Genomic DNA, 21,383 nt, shown 5'->3' with positions numbered 1-21,383 from the left:
GAGCCAAATAAATCCATTTGGATCAAAAATATAACAAAAAGGTAGAGCTTCGAGCTAACACCACTGAACAAATGTACACAACGGTTAACAAATATGGAAAATAAATAATGAATATTTCATTAAAACGATAAAATTTTGATAGGTTTTTAAATCAAACTACTGCTTCTTTCTCATAAAATTGAATGCGTTTTGTTGCAGTGTACCTGCAAAACTAATTCCGATTTTATGCTGGCCACACTCCCACAAGTAATTGGTTGAAGAGACTGTGAGCTTTGCAAAATATTTTCGGCTCTTGTTTTGCTCGAACGAGCACTCTTGGTTTTCGCACGTTGGGTTACGTATACGCCACGAGTACGAGGTGGCACTGCTCCCCGATGCCCTGGGCCGGGCTGCTGTTTTGTGGCTGCATCCTGGCCACCCACTGAATCCACCCATTGCCAGGAGCTTTGCTGATGCGCCTTCCTCTGTTTCTGCCGGCAGACAAATGAGCATTCCCATTAAATGCTTCTGAAATATGCTGGCGAATCATTCACAACTGAAGTGGGGATTTTTCCTGGCCAATAAATCTAAAAGCTCTGTACTCAGGATGGAGATATTTCTCAAGACTCCAAGCCACAAACTGTGAAGTGTGAAACGTGTTTGATTGGGGATTCTTTCGGTTATTCAATGCTCTAAGGTTTTAGACATTTTAACCTTCAATTTGTATTCTACCATTAGTTTTGCAAAAAGATATTCTAATTGTATTTTCTAGTTGTTATAAGAATAGATTATTAAAACCAAAGTTGGCTTAGATTATTGTAATTTTTAGTTGGGAACAAAGTTATTGTTTGTGTTTTTTGTTTGCATTCAAAATTTAAAATTAAGCCACCATTAAAACAAGCGGTTTAGCCTCGCGATTCGAACAAATCTTTGGGAACTATTTGTGAAATAAAGGCCAAGATATGGGGAAAAAGGGTGGAAAGGGAAAAGGAAAGGGAAAGAAGGGAAGGAAGACGATGGCAAAATCTATATTCGTCCCTTCTGAGCCAGCTCCACCAGCTAAACCTGCTTTTAACAGAAGTCTGCCGTTGTACTCCTTTGACCTTATTATAACCCGCTTGGAAATAAAGGGCGTGGCACTAAACGATCCGCGAAAACTAGTGGTGAAGGTCAGTTTCGGAGAAAATAACCTCTCTTTAACAGCTAGTCGGACCAATGTGAGCGCTTTCAAGCCAGATGCCAGCCTGATCTTCCAGTCGGTGCCGATGGAGTTGTCCACGAAACTCCAGGAGAATGGCATCGCCTTTGAGGTGGTCTACGATGAATTAACTGTTGGCAAGGGAAATGCGGCTCTTCCCAAAAGGCTTACCAACAATGTGGGCTGGAACATGAAGGAGTTCAACTATACAAGCACCTGTGCCCTGGGAACTTTGGAAAAACCAGATGTTCAAATTGGTGCTTTAGAATTTCTGTGCAAGCTGTTCATCAAATGCAGTGATTATGCCAGGTAACCACAATTAAAGTAAGTAGAATGTTTTCAGTCTAATTATGTTTTTGTAGGAAGGGAGAAACGTGCCCAAATCTGAATAGGAACATCAACCCAAATGACATAGTATTCGTTATTGCCAAATCGCCAAATAGTCCCACCGATTGTGATGCCTGCAGAGGTGTCCTCGAAGCCGAGGCTAGAAAGGACCAGCCAAAGGACTATTCCATTAGTCAAGATCCGCGTTGTGGCTATTAACCCAGAATTCATTAGGCTTTACTTCTATAAACTACACTTCTATAAACAATTTCGGTACATCATTTGATAATTTTCTAACTGAACCATCTTTAAACTTATTTAAAACTGCATTATTCGACCAACTTCTTAAGATATTTGCCAGACTGATTTTCTATCCGGATATTGTTTGCTGCACAAACATTTTTAATGCATCGTTCCGTCTTTAAGAGAAGATTTATTTAAATCGCTTTTTTTCTTGACAGACAAGCTTCGCTTTGCTTGATTAGAATGTGACTTCAATTTGGGGTATTTTTCTGGCTTTTTTAGATAAGCAAATATTTGGGCCCGGGATCAGGTTGGATTTTTATTACACATTTTGCTCATTTTAATGTCCTTGCAGGAGGGCAATCCCAATTCAGCTGCCTCGAGTTGTTTGTCTGGTCCTCTGATATTTACCCCCCGCATCTTTCAACAATTTGGGGCACATGTGTGTGGCTGGTTCCTACAATTGCGTGGGGGCATAAAGGAAAGCAAGTTCATCTATTTTTTATTTGCCCTCAGCCAGATGCTTCAACATCATTTATACATACATACGAATATGTATGCAAATGGTTGTAACCGGCATTATGCACAGGAAAATTTTAATATTGACTCCTTCAATTTTGTGTTTGTATACTCTTGCAGAGGGTTTTATAATTTATTCGCAGGATTTAAAACCTTTTCTCTGATTATTACTTTGAGTAATAATTTTTACTCAGAGAATATTACCCAGATGCCTGAAGAATTGGTAAAAATTTTGACCCGATTTTTACAGATTTTGGTATGTGAATTGACTTTGGCAAAATTTGTATTCTCAATATTTTAAGTAAGTTAACTCGCTAATTCTTAAATGTCACTTTATCAAATGGGATTAAGACTATATTTTGATTCAATTATGCCACCCAAGCATCTTAACTTGGCCAATGGTCAATCGGTTTAATTCAGGTAAATGGCCATAACTTTCTTGATAATTGTCCGATCGCCGAATGTTATACCTTCCCGATCTTGGGTCTTCAAAAACTATAGTTTTCAATCGAAACCTCACCACCTAAAATCGGACCCCATTTTCGAAATTTTTCAAAGGGATGATTTTGGCCAAAAATCGAGCCAAAATTTGATTTCGCGATTGGGACTATATTTGAATGCAGATCGACGGTACTTGGTTCCCTGATTTGTAAACGGCATTCCTTTTTCACATCCGTTACGAATTGGCATAAATATTGACTAAATAGGGTCTCAAAAGCTTCCATTTGTCCTATCGGCGAATGTTTTACCTTCCCGATTTTAGCTCCTCAACCAACCTCCGTTACTAAAGAAATATCCATCTTAAGGAAGGGTATAAAATCTTCTTCTTTATTTATTTTTTTACTTCGCTTATTGTATCTTTGAGTTTGTGTCCTTTTGCATTGTGCAAAATTCTAAGTATGTTATCCCTAAAGAAAAATCCTCAGCCAAGTAAATAATTGAATATTTATTTGATTCGTTTTTGTGACCAGGTTTGAAGGAGGATTCCATTGTTGGGACACGTTTTTCGCAGAATCAAGTTAAATTACATCCGCTGTCAGGCATAATATTGCATATTACAACAACAACAAGCGACAATAACAATGAAGAACCTAAAAAAAGTAAAAAGGTGACATTCAGGAAGACCAAAAGGAGACAGTAGTCTTGACTTGGCAACAGCAAACCGGAAATTAAAACTTCACGTAGAAAAACATGATAGAATGTTTATGTTTTTGGGGTTACCTTTTTATTTTTGTAAACCTTAAGAAAAAAAATAAACCTGAAAAAAATGATATGTATCTTATTATCCAAAATTATCGTTTTTCGCGCGAACAAAGATGAATGTAAATTTCTAATTTAAGTTTGGAAGAAAGTACACTTGGCGTATGAGCAATTTTGGTCAGCCCCAAAGTAACTATTCTAAATAACATAATTAAATTAAACAATATTTCCAAGGTATTAGAGTTGGTAAGCCACAAAATACAAATTTGATTTTCAAAGTTCACCCCGAAGAACTCATGCCTATGGCTTATTTATTTGTGGACTCCTGTTTTCTGTTGGCCTTCCTGTGCATCCTTAGAGAAATGCAGCCTGAAAACAACACCAGACTACGATTCGATTGCGGTGATGGGCATTTGTGTTGGCGTCTGTGATTCCGTTAAATTGAATGCCGTCACAATTTTTAATGAACTCGACATTCCTTGAACATTCAACGGCAACGTCATGGCTCTTTTCCAACGCCCACTCAGCTTGTCAAACATTTTTTAGAGCAGATAGACAATCGGCCGTGACATGTGTGTATATATTTTTGGGGAAATTTAATTTCGCACAAAAGGCATTTCGCACTAACACTTACCTTTCTTTGAAAGGCTCCTGACACTGCTGCTGCTAGTGCTGCTGGTACACCTGCTGAATAATTGAATCAAATTCTGTCCAAACTCTGGTCAGCCTAATGCGTTTTTGCAGTCTGTCAATAACAAAATCGCATCCAAGCTGAAACTCTGGCTGAAAATGCAATTAAGTGAAAGCCAAAAACACAAACGGATCTGCTTATCAATATGCTTCAGTATTTATTTAAGTATTTCTCACTTTGCTTAAAAGTTTGCTTTTCTAGTAAACTCAGTTGAGAGATTTTCAATTTATACAGAATAGTGAAATCATGCTGAAAGGAAATGAAAGGCCCGAGATTGGAAGGTGTTAACTGAGGGTCAGAGGTGAGGTTAGTAAATAGGGTATTATTGATCTAAGCATATACAGGGACATATACAGATATACACAAAAACATTTACAGCTAATTCTTTAATCTGGGGCTCTCGGCTCTCATTATATATAAATATTTATATATATTATATGTAATGACAAACTCACACTCATTTAACTATATATATATTTTACTGATACTGTTTTATCCATAATGTATTTATTCTTCTAGGCGTATTAGACAGAAACAATGAACTATAATTTCCACTACAGAATTTTGCTTGACTTATGCTGTTTGAGATTCAATAATTTACACGTTAATTTTCTTCTATGCGGATTATGTAGTTCATGTTTAGACTATTAAATGCTTTCAGCATAATTGTGTCTTAACTAGTACATTGCACCTGGCAACCTTGCGCCAAAGGATGTTGGCATGTAATTGCCGGACCTCTCCTCTCTGTTGATTTTGTGAGCGGTTCGTTTATTTTGCTAATAAATTAATTGTATTTGTGGTATATTTCGGCATACACATTAATCGATTTGGTTTGCTTGACTTACAACTTAGAGCTAGACAAAGGTTTAAGTTTCACTTAGCGCTTTCAAGGGTTCCTTAGTAAATTCGAAAGTGGGAGAGCAAGAGGTACAAAAGAGCCTTACATACAGTGTTTTGGTTTTTTGTTTTCTGGTTTTCGTCGATACATGACTTTGCCATTTAGCTTACGACTAAAAACTTGCTAGTTTATATTTCCGTTTCTATTTCCATATCCGCTTCCGTTAAATCGTTCATATATGTACTTTTTAGTAAGTTTTTCAATGTTGATATTTTGAGATTCAGGGGGTTGCACTACTGGCAAGCCCCTCAATTTTTGCTATTTATTTACATAATTTGATTCCGAGATTACTCGAACTTACGTGACTAAAAGGGTACAGTTTACACAACGCAATCCACCTTAAGGTACAAAATAGTAAAGTAAAGGTACAGAATTCCCGTGGCTCAGCGATGGGAGTGTGTGTCTTCGTGTTTCTCTGGCTGAGTGTGCGTGATATGTGGCTGATGTTTGGTAATTAATAATTCAAAACTTTTCTGATATGCTTCAAAGACGCTAAACTGCGGTTCGCTTAGCACAGCGGGGGAGCGAGGGATGGTGGTGCGGCGGTGGCAGTGGCTCCTCTGGGGGACAGGGAGGCTGACTTTTCGGAAAAATGAGACAGCATTTGCTGCAGCAGCTGCAGTGCCTGGCCGACATTTGATGCGAAAATACAGCTGAACTGTGACCCCATGGGATCGGGTATACACAGCCACTAATGCCCCGGAGTTTCCGCACCATCCAACTCGGTTCAACTCGTTGCAACTCAGTGCGGTTGAGCTCAGCTCAGTTGAGGGAATGTGTCAACTTTTGCGTCGATTGTATGGCCATTAAACTATGTCGCAGCATTGGCAGTTTTGTGGCCCAACTTAGTGCGGCTGCTGTTGTCTGCACTCGAAAAAAAATCTTCCCAAGAGTATCGTCATATTCAGATTATATAGTTTCTAGTTTGAATAATGTATGATTCTTCCTGAATTTAGCCTTTTGCCAAGATGACCTGATCCTTTTTTAAAAACCCCCATTTTTCTGAGTGTCCTTTATTCCATATTCGAATATGTCAACCATTTTTCGACATTTGACAACGCCTCGTTATCTCTTCCATGCCAGAAGCCAAAGTTTCATTTCTGCCTAAAAAATTGCCAGGGCCCTCAGTCACCCATGGAGGATACTGCAGGAGGAGGAAAGTTGACCAGGACTTGAAAGCTTCAGCACTTAATGCAGCTAAGCCAGCTGTCAGTTGCAATAAAATCGGAGACTTTTCTGACTGCATTCTGCTTTGCCAATTGAAAAGAAAAAGGCACAAAGGGAGGAGAGGTCAAAGGGCGGACGGAGAGGTCGATTAGATAATTTGTTGATGCCACTCAGGGCTGGTACCATGGCCTATACTCCAAGTACTTTATGCAAAAATTAGTTTGATGGCTTGGCTGCGGTTTGGCTCGCATTTGTTTACTATTCATTTTATCAATAGCCTTTCCTTTAATTTGCGCCTGGTTTATTCATGCGATTCTTAAGCACTGAAAACAATTTTTTGCTCTCTGTTATTCAGTGTTCACGCAAAACAAATTTGCCAGAATTTATTTAAGCGTGCAAACAAAAGTGGGGAAAACGGACTGCATCTGCGAATACATGGATGGAGGGATAAATAAATGGATGGATAGATGGTAGGATGGATGGATGGATGGGAGGGCGGCTGGCAGTTTGGTGGGCGTGTCAGACTGAAAATCGCAGCATGTTTCACGGCAATCACTCGGAGCATTGTTTGCACTGTTCCGCTTTTATTTTCGCTGCAACAACAGAATCAGAAAGAAATAAAAAAAATGAGAGCTCTGGCAAACTCAAAAACGAGTAAAAAACGAACAGGGCGTCGCAAATATTAAGCAAACAAAAGGCGAAAGCTAAGAGGGGTGGGCCGGGTGGACTAAGAAGGCGCTGGGATGTGAAAAGCCTTTCGCCATTTCACTTTTCATTGCGTACCGTCGTAAAATGAAAAGTAGTGCAAAATATTTGAACGGAATCTATGTCAGCAGTTTGCCGCTGACGCAGCTCGTAAAAAGTGTGGAGCCTCGTAATTTTTATGCCACTAGCTGCCGAAAAACAGCTCGAATTACAGTCGAGTGGCAGCTTTCAGCTTCCTCTTCACATTTTCATTTTCTTCCCGAAAAAGGGAAACTCCACAGCTGCACTTTCCGCTTTCCTCCATTGCACTAGATACTGATCTAATTAGGTTCTGGTCTTCAACTGAAAGGGACACGGTCCGATGTCCGATGAAAGCCTGAAGGTAAAGTTTTGCAATAATGATTATTGATTCTCGGGGCCACAATTCATAAACTCATAAAGTTTCCTTACAGTTTCTGCTGTCAAAACATTTTTGTGGAGCAAAGATATTTTATAATTCTTTTGTCATTGGGCGGGCAATAAGTGGAATTATTTGTTGCCGAAGGGAACCTAATAAGCTTACATATAAGAGATCCTAATAAGATATACTCTTAAATGAAATTGTCAAAGGTACTAAACAATACAAATAATAATTCAACACAATTTGAAAAAGAGTGTATAATTTAGTTCCTTTCAATGGAGACCCCACATGACCTCTCTGTAGTTATTTTTCCCAAAATGAAATGTCTTCCTATTTTAGCCATTGACCAAACTATAAGTTTATTTATTTGTTGGCCGTTTCCTGGGAAGAAAAATAAATGAACACTGATATATTGGCAGTGCAACAAGCTGCCATCAAATATACATTTCCCATTGAATGAGGTCAGTTGATTAATGAGCGATGCTTACGGGAGCAAACAGCTACAAGAAAAGTCAAGGAAGGACCCTGATTTATGTGAGGGTCTGAGCCGGAGACTGATGGCCACTCGGCTGACCAGCAGCGACGGGTGGCCACTGTTTCCGGACAAAAGTCAAGCAGACTTTGCGCCTAAGCCTGGCCTAATGAAAACGAAAATGAGAGCCAATGTTAAACGCTTTAAAAATCCTGGCAGCTTAATGGCCAATTAGCGCAACAAAAGGACACACGCTGACGGAGAGATGGGACAGATGGGGCCTGGGCCTAGATTTCAATAAAGCGAAGGGTATACGTAGTCCTTCGCATTCGACTAATGGAGAAGAATGGAAGCGGCTTCGGTGGCGCATAAATTACAATTAAGTGTAATTAATCATTGCTGAGTGGCCCGGCGGCACTTCGCCATCGACATCATCGTCTAGTGGCCTGTCCGGCGGAGGTGTGTCTTCAGGAGGCAACACAATTGCCGGGAGCGGACCAGCCGCCGTTTGTTTGGCCCTTCTCTTGTCCTGTTCTTATCCGAGTGCCCCAATGATTGGTTAGCCGCAATTGCTAAGTGGCCAAGCAACAATGGGAACATGACCAGCTGCACTACTCCAGGGCAACAGTAAGGATAACAGCAACAGGATTTTCACTACCCACAGCAGGTGACTTACGTCCTAACACCTTTTAGATCCTTATAGGTGTATGGTTTCATCAGAAAATTATCCTACATCTTCCTCAGAAGTTTCCGAATTAATTGAAAGAAAATTTCCAAGAATTTTATTAATATTCAATTTCAATTAAGGTATTTCTAGGAAATAGGTTGAAAGTCTTTTCCATCGTATTGGTATTAAAGCTATGTATATTTTTATTGAAAATAATAACTGATTATAGCCAAGCTTACTTAATAATATGAATACTTGAAACTAAAATTGAAACCATGTCCAAAACTCATTTGTTACCATATTATTTTTTAGGAATCTGAAGCTTTGAAAAGAAGTAATAAAATGCGGCCCTTTGGACAAATTGGGGAAAAGGGGAGAGACCGTTTAATAAATAATAGTAATACCGAGGGTTATCTGGCCAAGCAGAGAATAGACTCGGCCGCAAACTATTTTTGTCGTGGGCTCGTTTGCGTACCCTCGGCCGTTGGAGGGTTAAGGGATGAGCGGTGAGAGGTGAGGAGGATGACCAGAATGGCCGGGAGGAAATGGCTCATGTCTGCCTCTCCTGGCCGGACCGGGTCGGGCAGGACGTTCTGCACTAGTTGGCCAAGGCAAAAGGCAAATCAATGAATGGAAATGAAAGAGGATGAAATACACGGCAGAGGCGAAAGGACGGTAGCACGACGGAGGAGGAGGAGTGGGAATTGAGGAGGGAAAGAGAGTGGAGAAAGAGAGTGTGCTCCATCAACGGCTCGTTCAGTTGGAAAAGTTATTGCGCCAGAAGTAATTCTATAAAGAAAGCTGTCAGCCTCTATACCTCTCTCTCCTTCTCTCTTCCTGTGCCTGTCTCTTTCTCTGGTCAGGGCACTGTCTCTTTCTGGCCGCCCTGACCTGGGAATTTGCCTATTCGATATGAGTATTTCAGTTTTTAGCTTCTAAACGAAACTTGCGCTATTTCTGGTCCTCGAAAAATCCATTCGCATATTTGGGAGGATGTAGAGAGGGTCTCTATATATATCCATATATATAGCTATATCGGGAATCGATTTTCAGGCTATTTTCCAAGCCGTCAACGGCTATTTGCGGTCTCGACCAGCGAGTTGAAGAACCGTTAACGAGTTGGCCAAGAGAGATGTGTTCACAGAGAATAACTATTTCCGAAATTCATATTTTTCATAAAAAATACATCTTAAACGGCCTTAAGCAATAACTTTAATGATAAAAAAAATATGACAAAATACAATTATTTTGATATTTTTTATAAAGTATATATTTTATTAAATATTAATGTTTTAAAACCTATTTTCTCTGTGTATAGAATATTCGATTACCAGCATCGAAAAGGGTTTCGTCTATAGGGACTCCCCGTGACGAATTGTTTTTTGGGCAAGTCGAGTTTTTTAAAAATAAGCTTAATTTGATTAGTTGGGTTCAGTCGTTCACATAGAGAGACAGATTTTTGGACAAAAAGAGAGAGAGAGAGACAGGCATATAAGTTAGAGAGAGAAGGGAAACAGAGACAAAGGACACTCGGAAAGTGGGCATTGTCAGGAGCTGTGAGAAGTTTCCAAAATTGATTTTTCCTTCAACAGTTTTATTTGCCGACATAATTTAATAATAAACTTTGGCACTTTTAGCCATAACAGAGCAGAACTGAAGGGACGAGGAGTGAAGAGCTCGTAGATTCTAGGACGAAGGGGGCCGAAAGGGCGAAGGACTCTGGGTCGCTCAGTGAAGCTTGAAATTTATGTTCACGCCTGCATTGTTGCCTCGCAGCTCTAGCAGGACACTTTCCCCGATCCACCCAGAAGCCCCCTCGACCCCTGCCAGCATGGCCCACTTTCCCTCCAGCGGGCAGCTGTCAGGAGCACACGAGCAACCGCTGAGAGCTCTGGTTTTGGACTGGTTTTTAGTCCAGTCCGAATTCGACTTTAATTGAAAAATCAGGCAGCATCGGAAAATGCGATAGCAACGAGGAAAGAAACAATATTTTAACAAATAAATTACGTTTGAAGTGCTCGTTCTGTTATTGTTCAATTTGCGGGCAGTTCTGGTCCAGCCAGTTGTTGCCTTTATCCAAATATTTGTAAATTAATTAAACGTCACAAACGAGGGTGCTAATGGCTGTGGTGAACGGTTTTTAGTTCAATCTAAAAATCCAAATAAATCATTGTTGAAACGCAAAAGCTCCTTATCATTATTTTCATTATTCATATTTGTTTGCATTTTTTATAACGACGTTTTTAATTAGATTTTCTCACTTATAATTCCATCGTTTCATATTTTTGCAATTAAATATTTTATTTATGGAGAAATAGAAATATAAATCGAGAGAGGAATTCTGATTTGTGCGAAAAAATAAGTGCTAAAATTAATTGTGGCCATTTAATGTCATGTCACAGTAATTAAAGCTTTAAATATATATTTTGTATTTGATATCTGAACTTTAAGCTTTAAAAAGAAAGACACACTTAAGTATTTCTATTCACACTTAATTTTCGCAGCCGTCAGAAATTCTTAGAGTTCTTTAGATCAATTAACACTCTGGGCTCGACATTCTCGGCTTGTTTTCACGTGTTATTCGCCGGCTTAAAAGGCGACATTCTTAAAGCCTCATCAAATATGCGGGTTGTCAGGAAAAGCCTTTCCACCACCTTGGGGAAAGCAGCAGGAAGACACACAGCCACCCACAAACCAACCCTCCAGCGGACCGCCAACGATGCCGGCGATGAAGAAGTAATTCAATTTGGGTTTAAAATTGCAAACTGCAGACGGCGGAGGATGTCAAGGCGACAGGACCTCCGCAAAGGGTATAGGCCGGCCTTCGTTGGATGTGGCATGTAGATGGGTAGTCGGAGGACTGTGGGGCATTTTTCTTAATTAAAATGCATCGCATGTGGGGGCCGGAGGTATGAAATCGATTGAGTGGAGCTTAAATCACTTGCTACTTGTCGACAGGGATCAATCGAAAAGGGATAAGGATAAGCAGAGGCAGAAGCAGTAGCAGGAATAAGCTTTCGGAGTGGATTAAATAATGGTTATTGTAAGTAATGACCGTGGCACAAATGGAAAGCCCACCAATTTATTCGATATCATTTATTCAGAAACTTTTGCATTTAATTGAATTCGTTTTCCAATTAAATAACCACAACGGACAGAAGCTGGCATAAACCCCAAAAAGCCGAGTGCATTATGATGAAAATAATTTCAAGGCTGAGGCTTTCGAAACTCTTTTGCATTTTGCATTTCGGTTTTTTGGGCGCACAATGACTTGAATGCGACTGGGGCACATAATTTTAATTGCATGTTGCAGGTGGCGAAGTGGCAGGATGCCGGGGTACCGGAGGGTGGACGTTTCTGGGAAATCTATCTAAACTTTGCCTGCATTTGTTATTGTTGCATCGCTGGAAAAAGTTTTGCCTGCACAAAGTTTTTCCACCCCGTCCCCGATCCGACGACAAAAGACGTGCGCACAACGGTGGGGAAAAGTTTTTGTGGAAAGAGAAGCTGAGACGGGCGGGAAGGCAAGAAGCTGGAAATCAAATGAAAGTTACTGGCCAAAGACTTAGCGGCAGCTTAAAGCACTTTAAGTTGCCAAATGTCAAAGATTGCGTATACGCAGTGCTGTCCATGGTGCGTTAGAGGTTAAATGTCAAGTTCATTGCAGTCATATCCACATAGAACTAGGCCGGCTGCCAAATAGGAGTACCAAAGCGGGTCACAGAGTCTGGGATGAAAATGTCTCGCATATGAAATAAATGACTATTTAATCGAATTTAAGAGTTCTATTGAATTAGGCCATAGATAATCTAATAATTACGTACAAGTTCCCATTCTAAATATCTCTTTCTATATTTTTTTATCAGGAGCAGCGAAATCTATAGACACCCTGGGAAGCATATGCTTCTCCTAAATGTTTTCACTAATTTGTCTATGTATGTGTGAGAATGAGGGCGGGTGTAAGCACGAAAAGAAATTGTGATTAAAATTGTGTTTTTATGATCCATTGAGGCGTGACTGGGGCCGGGAGCGGCATTAAGTTAGAGCCTCCGGGCCTAACGTATAAATTAGCACGCCAAGCGATGTCGGCAATAAAACGTTTTCGCGGGCATACGTTGCGTATACGCATTGTTGCGGATACGGAATGCGAGCTCAGCCCAAAAGTAGGCTACAAAAATGACACGCGCCAGGAAAAGATTCGGTTCGAGAAGGGCCGAACGCGGAAAAAATAGGAGGCAGCCTGTGTGTAAGCCGAAAGTACGGGAATTTGTGGAAAGTCGTAAAGCAAAATAAACACTGGCAGGCGTAAAAGTTATAAAAATGCCAAAATATAGCTAAAGTTAAGCCGAGCGAGACGCGCCAGGATGAAAATTTCTCCAGCCAACTGTTGATAGTTGGCAAAGCTTAGAGGGTGTCCCAGTCGTTTCAAAAAAAAGACTGGAAATCAGCGGAGCAGGAAAATTCGTTTGGCTTGCCAGCTATCCACTCAGCCAACCATTGAACCATCCAGCCAGCCATCCATCAATCCATCAATCAATCAATCAGTCAGCGAGAAAGAGGACGCAGAGCAGTCAACGGCCAAATGGAAAGCGACCGCTTGGAATTCTCTTTGGCAATCAACTTGCAATTTATGCGAAATGTTGACATTTATCGTTTGACTTTTTCGGCGTCAGATTCGTTTTTCAGTTGAAATTCAGCTTTTAGTGCAGTGTTTGCCGAAAAGTTTAGCACTAGCCTTAAGGGGGAAATCCAAACAAATGTACAAACAGATTTTAAAGAGGGCTCAAAGGATTGCCAATTGAATATAAAATATATGCCATGCATTATGTAAGCACCGGATTAGCCAGATGGCTGCCTTAAAACGGATTGCCAGCTGGAAGGTTATTTTCCCAAGCCAGCCAGCCAGCCAGACAGACGACATGAAATATGGCAATAGCTTTTACGAGTAAGCAAGACAAAAAATAACCATATATTTATTTTTGGTGGTAACCTAAGCCAAAAGTCAACCAATTTCCCCCATTGGAAATTAAAAACTTAACTTGATTGTTGGTAAATATTTGCCAAATGCTCATTTGTGTTATTTTTAAATTGAACACGTTCAGTTAACTGAACTTTTTCTGGTTCCTAGTGTTTGCACAAAAAATGTAATGGTCTGTTGTTGGAAAAGCTGTTCTACGCTTTTTTAATGATTTTCTGTGTGTATTGGTTTTTTGTGGCGAATAATTGAATTGCGAAAGCAATTACGGAAAATCTGTTTGTTTAAGCGACAAGGCAAGTCGAGACGTTCAAGAAAATGGACCAGACTATAGGGGAATTCCTTATTTTATCCTTCGTAACTTGAGTAGGGTAGTGAGTTTTTTCTTTGCGATTATGCTAATGAAAGGACATGTTCAACTTGCCAGGGCTTGCTTAGCTTTTTCCGAGAATCTTGACATAGACAGTGCACTTTGGTATCCTGGGCACGTAGGCATCCAACATGAATCTGGCTAATACAATTAAAACCAGACAACCGGGGGATGGGTAAAGCAGAAATGTGAGCGCTAAAGTCAAGCCGGCAATCGACTTTCAGGCTGTCAAATGTTTCAATTAAAACCCGCGAAAATCAAAAGCCGAAAAAAGCCCCATTACCTTTGACAAAGACAATGGTATCTGCAATAGTCGCAATCACTGAATCGCTTCTAGCAAATCAGAGATGAACAAAGAGGGGAGCCAGGACAAACAGGAAGTCCTATAACGAGAAAGTCAAACAAAAGAAATCCTTTCGGGCATTATCTTAATTATGCAAAGCCGAATCGAAAGAGTTATGGTGAGATATCTGAACCCTTGAAGGGAGAACAAGTATTGGGGAAAGTTCAGCCACTTCACGCCAGTGCCAGTAATTGTATTTGAAAGGTTAAAGGGATTGAACTCGATGGGCTTGCTTTTAAAGCGTTTTCGGTGCGGTAAAGCTAGTATAATTGATGATTTATTTCAATCAATATTTGAATGTACCCAAATTTTCTACATAATGGCTAAGGGCTAAAGAACGCCACTGCCACAAGCATTTATCATGACAAATTCCAAATTCCACAAAGTCAAAGTCAATGGCGTTGCCCCAAAAAAAATCCAAATGGAAATGGCAAGTAGGAGGCTCCTTTCTTTTTTTTTTTTTTTTGTGAGGGAAATGGTTTGGGATATCGTGTGTACCACATAAAACCTTCTTCTTTTTTCCCAGGCGATACATTTCAAGCCTTTCAAGCTATCGAGGAACCCGCGACACGTGCGAATTTCATGTCGAAGTTGAAGTTGAAGCTAAAGCCGAAGTGGAAGTGGAAGTTGAATTGATTGCGTGCCAGTTGTGGCAATGACGATTTGTACGCGCCAATGGGCAGAATTGGGCGGTAGGTGGGCGGCAGGGGGCGTGGCACTCGATAACAAATGCCGTTTCGCTTTTGTACTGCGTATTGTAATTAAAATGACGAAAGCAGCGCCAAAAGTTTTAATAAACTGCCAAAATAAATACGAAAAGCGGAGCGCGCGAAAGGGAAACGAATAAACAAAGACTGAAAAAGTTGTAAGCGGATTGCCTGGGATAGGAAGGGGTTGCCCCAAGTGAAAGGATGGCAAGGGGGGGCGCCATAAGTACTTTGTATTAATAACAGAACCAAAAAGGACTTGAAATGGGAGCAGGACTGAGACGCTTTCTGGGCCAAGAGCTTTGGCATCCTCAAATAACTGGAATTGAAACTCGAGAGCCAAAAGGGGTAAGGCGGCACCCAAATAGGGACTAAGGAGCACTGTAAAAAAAATATTGAAACTATTGGCTTTCATCTTTTACATTCAACTTAGAGAAATAAGAATATTTCTCGTTTGTTTTCCATCTAAAAAACTTAATTTATTGTCTTAATTAACCCATTAAACAAACGAATAAATATAGGAGCTCCATTTTTCTTCTCTGTAGGCATAATTTTTCATTATGGCGTGAAGAGCAAACTGTTTACATTTGTTTTCCACAGCCTGCCAGCCGAGTAAGACAAGACACTCAGGATGTATTCAGGACGCTCGGTGGGAGAAGACAAGGGACACGATGCCAGGGGCAACATGTTCATTATGCCACCGGCTGAAATCTATAGCCACGACTTTGTTTTTGCAGGTGCGGCTCATTAAATCACCTGGTAATCAGAATATTCCCCCCAAAAGGAGTAACCTCTCGACTGTTATTGTTTTTGTTTTCAACCTCAGCTCTCGGCTCTCGACTCTCGGCTGTGGTGTCAATCACAGTTGGCCTAATTAACATCGCGAGCTGCCATTGTGGCACAGATTTCAGCCCATAAATTCAAATCAGTCTGCAAACTTTGGCCATAAAAACTCGCTATCATCGGCGGCACTTGAACTAAAACATAACATTTACTATACAAGAGGGTCCAACAGCAGGCACTCAGCTGGACTGGGTTTACAACAGGAGGGCATTTGTGCCCCGTGCTCGTAATAATAACAACAATAATCATTTTGCATGATTTACGAGTGCAGCTGGCAGCCACTCTGCCTGCTTTGTTGCTGCTCCTCTTCGTTCAATGGCCATAAATTCTCATCAATAAATCAAATGTGGAGCTGATCCAATATGAGGGCGCCGCGATATATGCAGCATTTTTTAACACATTTTATACGGAGGTTGTGGGTGTGTGTCTGAGTGTTTGTTGTTGGGTGAGTGTAGTGGGTGGGGGTGAGACGTGTGGCAAGTGACATGTGTCACTCAATAATAATCGCATTTGCATGGATCCACAACTGCCATGAATAGCCAAACAGAAACTTAACTAGAAGCTCTTCGGGGCCTTTTTTGAAGATCTTAGACCTAATCACGTTTTGGTTTTCCAAAGGGTATGTGTTTGACTTTCAGTTTGTGGGAATTACAGCTAGATATCGTACGATTAAGTATACGCATAGTTGATTGCTTAGTCTCTGAGATGCGCACTTTTTTGGGTTGGATGGAAAGTGACTTAATATCGTTAAGGGAATTATGGTCTATGGATAACTTTACGGATTTAATTAAACTAAAACTTCTTTAAATTCTTAAAAATAATGCAGATAACATATTGCATGTCTTAGAAAAAGGTTTAAAAAAGTCAGTCTACGAAAACTGAAGAATAAATCCCATGGTAGTTCTTGTGTTTAATAATTTATATTTCTTTGGCAATTATTCTTTCTCATATTATAAATAAACTTCAATAATTTTACCATAAATTATCCATATTCAGAATTCCCCCGTTTTTGTCATCACCTTTCGAATATATCCATACCCAAGCGCTTTTAATACTTACAGGTTTCCAATGGGATTTAGGAATTCGGGAGATTAATTTTTCAAACTAGAACCGAGATTTTGGTTTGCTTTTAGGAACCCAGTTGGCGGCCTAGAGCAGCTCCGTCTCCATCTGAGCGGCCTCCACGGTCTCCACGATGGTGGCCGTGGGTGCCGTGACCGAATCTCATGGAACGTACCGCGTGGTCAGGGCCCCATCGTCATCGTCGTCCACGCGGAGGCCGCCGCAACCGCATGGCAGCCAGTTAACTCCTCCACCCTCTCCTCCAGTGCATCCTCCCAAATTCAGGCATCGGCCTTTTGGTCAAATTGCAGAGACCTGTTCCAGTTCGGCACTGGAACGGCCCGAGTTCATCACCACAACATTTTTGGCGGCATAGTCCGTGATGAAGCGATCGCTGTTACGCGGATGGATGTTGCCCACGTCCTGGGCACAGCACCAGGGATTGCGCATAGTCAGGATGCGCTTGAAGGCGTCGCGGAACTCCTTGTTGAAGATCGAGTAGATGATCGGGTTGAAGGCCGAATTCGAGTAGCCCAGCCAGGTGAGTATCTTGAAGGTCTGGCCCCCGATGCAGGTCTTGCAGAAGGCCGCTGTGATGTTGACGCAGAAGAAGGGCACCCAGCAGATAAGGAACACGCCCATGATCACGCCCACCGTCACTGCGGCCTTGTGATCGGAGACGTGGTACGGGGAGCTGTGGTGCAGGTTGCGCACCTTGAACTTCTTCTGCTGGTTCTTGGGGCGGCGGATGCTCTTGTAGCGTTGTTTTTCGGCCACCTCGCCGGGTCGGGTTACGGCCTTGATGGATTTCACATGCTTCTGGGCATAGCAATATAACCTGAATAAATAGAAGTTAAAGCAAAGTAACCTTAATAGGTGATGTGAATACATTTAAATGTATACAAGTTTTTCAGTAATTTAACACTTAATTTCCAAACGATTTAATGTCCTTACTTAATAAACGTTTAACTTTTTTGAACACTTTAAACTGATTAAAACATGATATCCTGTATTGTGATAATAATTGCATACATTAACTCCATTATTCATTAGTGGTTTCGGAGTAAAACAGTAATTATTTTGGCACCTAATGAATGACTTGCCTTGATTGCTGTCCTGGTTTCTGTGGCAACCTCCGCTTGTTTTCTCGCTGGTTTTCTAGTTACTGGTTACTGCTTGTAATTGATATGATAATTATTCACTCGGGCCACTTGGCATGTCAATTAGATGGGGACCGGCAACAATGGCAGTGTACACATCAATAACTAAAGGAAACACACTGCGTATACGCAATGTCTGACTATCATATCCAATCTTCCACTTGAGTTGCTCTCGAAGCTGCTTCCTATTCTCGGTATCCTAGCTTCTGGCTAACAAATAAACAAGCATATGTGTCTGTCCAAGGACTAGCTGGGCGTTTGCTTGTGGGCCACATAAAAAGGATAACAGGAGAGAAGCCTGGCTAGGCACAAATTATGACGATAAAAGTATATTTATTCTGTAATTTAACCGAAATTTGATAGAAAATTCCAATGCTAACCAACAGGGGATCCATTTGATGAGAGCGTAGGGAGGAGTGACAGAAGGCGGCGGAATGAGGAATTGGAGGTCCTGGCCATTGGCTGCAAATCTCGTTAAGCTAAAATGGCAACGTGCCGCTGGCCGTAACGTTGATGAGCAGCTATCGCTGTATAGTATTTGTATCTGTAAGTGTATCTGTGTATCTGTGTGCCCGTGTCCTTGTCTAGTCCTTTCGCACACGCCCAAGTCTTTTGCCAGTATCCTGGGGATTACTTAGACGGACACTAATGCGTGCGCTTATTTGTTCAACCCAAAACCCCTTGCCCACATTTATTTTCCCCGTCAACCAGCACTCTTCCTTGTTTTTCCTTTCTCGTGCCTGCAGGCCATCAGGAGCGCAAGTCCTTGCGGCATTTTTCTGATATATTCAGCATTTTAGCATTGCGATAGCAGCCAACTTCGTCAGTTTTTACAACATTTTATTATTTACTTTTTACTACTTCAGGCTCGGTTGGCTCGTTGTTTTGTTTGTTGGTTTTTTGCGTATTTTTTATGCCCTTGCTGAGGTTATTACAAATGCGGAAAGACTTTGCCTTCACACGGAAAAACTCAAAAAAATATGAATCCATTTGGCTTTTTGTGATCTGTTTTTTTGTAAGCTCATAAAAGTGTTTGAGTTCCTTCTTTGTTTTAATTTGAAGAGATTTGAGCAAAAGTTTTGTGCAGAAAGTTTAGTTTTGTTTCTCGTATCCGTGGGCTATTTGTATCTACATAATTGCAGCTGAAGGCGTCTGGAAATATCTTTCTTTATGCATTTCATGTTTTATGCACGGCAAACTTTGGCTGAAATGTGAAAAAACCCCACTCTGGCGGCAAACCCATTTCAGGCAGTTCCGCTTTGACTTACCGACAGTAGATGCCAATCATGACCACACAGGGGAAGTAGAAACTGATACAGCTGGACACGACGGCGTAGGTGGGCGTGAGGTCCAGAGCGCATGTGGGATACTTTTTGCCGTTGTCCTCGAAAATCAGCGGCTGGTCGGGCCGATGGATGCCCAAGGATATGGGCACAAACGAGACGAACGCGGCCAGCAGCCAAATGGCGGCAATGGTGATGACAGCCACGCGTCGTGTCACCCAGCGGCCGTATCTGCAAAAAGAGACTTGGTTAAAATCAGAGGCTTAAACATGGGGTTAAGGTTAGTCGGGGATGGGTAGCAAAGTAGGGACCCCCGAAAGGGTTGCACCAATTTGTGGCAAAGGAAGCGGAAATACACGCGCCACGCTTTCCACTTCTCGGCCTAGCATGTTGTTGATCCTGCTGCTGCTCCTGGCGTTTGTCTTTTTGTCCTTTTTCCCTTGTGGTAGCCGGCAAAAGGGCGAACACACACATCCCACCTACACTCGCCAAACTTCAGCTTGACATTCCGAATTTGACCCTTTTACTACTAATTAAAGCCCAAACTTTTCGCATATTAGAAGAGTTTTGTCCGAAAATTCTTTCATGGGTAGTTGGATTCCAAAAAGTATTCCAAAAATTCTAAACTTAAATAACAATAGGTGGATAAACATTCTTAACTTTAGTTTTTTCATTCTAGTTGAATTTAAAGAGCAAGATTTATTATCTAACCACTTTTTGTTGCTGAATAATTTAGGTCTTTGTTTATATATTTTTAGCAGGTAGATTATAATTTTTTTTCTGTTTGTTTCCAGTACCTTGTTTTTTTGCTTTGAGTGGAAAGTACCAAGAGCAACACGTGGGCGGAGGCGTAGCCGCTTGGAACACGAACACGGCAGCATGTTCTGATTGTGGCTTTGCATGTAGCTGACAATCCCTAAGCGGACAAGCAGCCATTCGACAACATCATTTTCGGGTGTGCGCGACAAGTGTTGGGTCTGCCCAGAACCGGTCGCAGGATTCACAAAATCCAGAGCCATGGATACGAACCAGGAGCTCTCGGGTCAGTCCGCATGTCATTAATTACCAGGACTGGTGTGGGTTAGGCGACAAATCGCCCTAACCCGAGAACAAAACCACACACACGGGCAAGTGGGACGAATGGCATATGCAAATCATCGCCGATGACGGTCTCCTTTTTTCAAGCATTTCGATTCCGATTTTACGGCAGGAAATGAACAGTCTGCAGCAATTGCAAAAACCAAAACCAAAAACCGAAACCGAAATACCCAAGTCGCTGTGCGGAGTGAGAGCTTTCGGTTTTAGGTTCCGGATCCGGGTCTGGCGCCATATGCCGCATCATTTTGGCTTGTGCAGGAAATCAAACAGAATAATTCAATTTCAATACAAAGACGCACTAACACACACTGCGGCACATTCGCACCACCGGGATGGAGGCCCTCAAGGATGGCACGGACGATGGAAGACGAATCGACGACAAAGCGGAAACGGAAGTTTATGTAATTGTATTCACATACAAATTCAATTTCGTTTTCGGCACGAAAATTGATTTCCATGTGACGAAAGCCTCCTCGTTCCTATCCACACTTCCCGCGGGAACCTACTGCGACGTCATATCCGGCTCAAAGAGTGGATGTTCCTGCACTGGCAAGACCGTCACTGTCGGATCTGATGGAAGGGCCAAACTCTCCATCGGCAGCTCCGAGGACGAAGGTGTTCTGGCCACTCATGTCAAAGCAAAGTTGTAAAGCACCCTATTTAACCAGAAATTTCTAAATATATAATGCATATTAAAAAATATATGTATATAATATCTTCATTCAAATTACACAGGCCAACAGCAAAAAATCTCCATGCATAATTTCACCTACTCCATAACCTTTATGCTCCCCTGAACCAAAGTCCAGAACAAACACAGGTTCCATCACCCACAGTTTCCGCGGTACACCTAAGAGAAGAAATTGATCAAATTTTACCATATATTGAATTAAAAAACTAAAGCCAATTACATAATTCTTATGTTTGACCATCATTGTTTTTAGTGCATTTAATTTTTTAAATGTATGTGTACCAACTAAAATCATTCAAAGTTCAAATCTCCGATTTTCTGGATTTATAATTGTGCTTCTATGAGTTTTCCCCTGCCTGGTGCTTCAGATTTTCTGCCATACGAT

At 41.3% G+C, this 21,383-nt stretch overlaps 2 protein-coding genes across 5 annotated transcripts in view; one reads left to right on the top strand and one right to left on the bottom strand.

Annotated features, from left to right (window-relative positions):
• The first annotated feature begins 757 nt into the window (after window positions 1-757).
• LOC116656055 lies at window positions 758-21,009 on the top strand. 4 transcript variants are annotated; one of them, XR_006506858.1, is made up of 3 exons: window positions 790-1,486; window positions 1,540-1,777; window positions 20,004-21,009. XR_006506858.1 is itself a non-coding variant. In XM_001955424.4 (2 exons), the coding sequence occupies exons 1-2, from the start codon at window positions 942-944 to the stop codon at window positions 1,721-1,723; spliced, it is 729 nt and encodes a 242-aa protein (XP_001955460.1). In that variant the 5' UTR covers window positions 758-941; the 3' UTR covers window positions 1,724-1,806. The 4 variants fall into 4 exon arrangements, 3 of the variants coding, with proteins under 3 accessions (XP_001955460.1, XP_044569956.1, XP_032311271.1); XM_001955424.4 differs by lacking the exon at window positions 20,004-21,009 and having other exon boundaries at window positions 758-1,486; window positions 1,540-1,806; XM_044714021.1 differs by lacking the exon at window positions 1,540-1,777 and having other exon boundaries at window positions 786-1,501.
• The window catches only part of LOC6501549 (dopamine receptor 1), a 38,237-nt gene continuing 21,143 nt past the window's right edge, over window positions 4,290-21,383 (bottom strand). Inside the window, exons 5-6 of the mRNA XM_001955422.4 lie at window positions 19,195-19,440; window positions 4,290-17,604 (exon numbers count right to left, since the gene is read on the bottom strand). Of these exons, the coding sequence (XP_001955458.3) occupies window positions 17,067-17,604; window positions 19,195-19,440 (784 nt within the window). The 3' untranslated portion in view covers window positions 4,290-17,066. The remainder of the gene's footprint in view (window positions 17,605-19,194; window positions 19,441-21,383) is intronic.

The sequence above is a fragment of the Drosophila ananassae genome, chromosome 2L (genome assembly GCF_017639315.1).
Source record: "Drosophila ananassae strain 14024-0371.13 chromosome 2L, ASM1763931v2, whole genome shotgun sequence".
Lineage (NCBI taxonomy): Eukaryota > Metazoa > Arthropoda > Insecta > Diptera > Drosophilidae > Drosophila > Drosophila ananassae.
The sequence above is the reverse complement of the archived record's forward strand: the minus strand, read 5'-3'. Positions and strand labels throughout refer to the sequence as shown.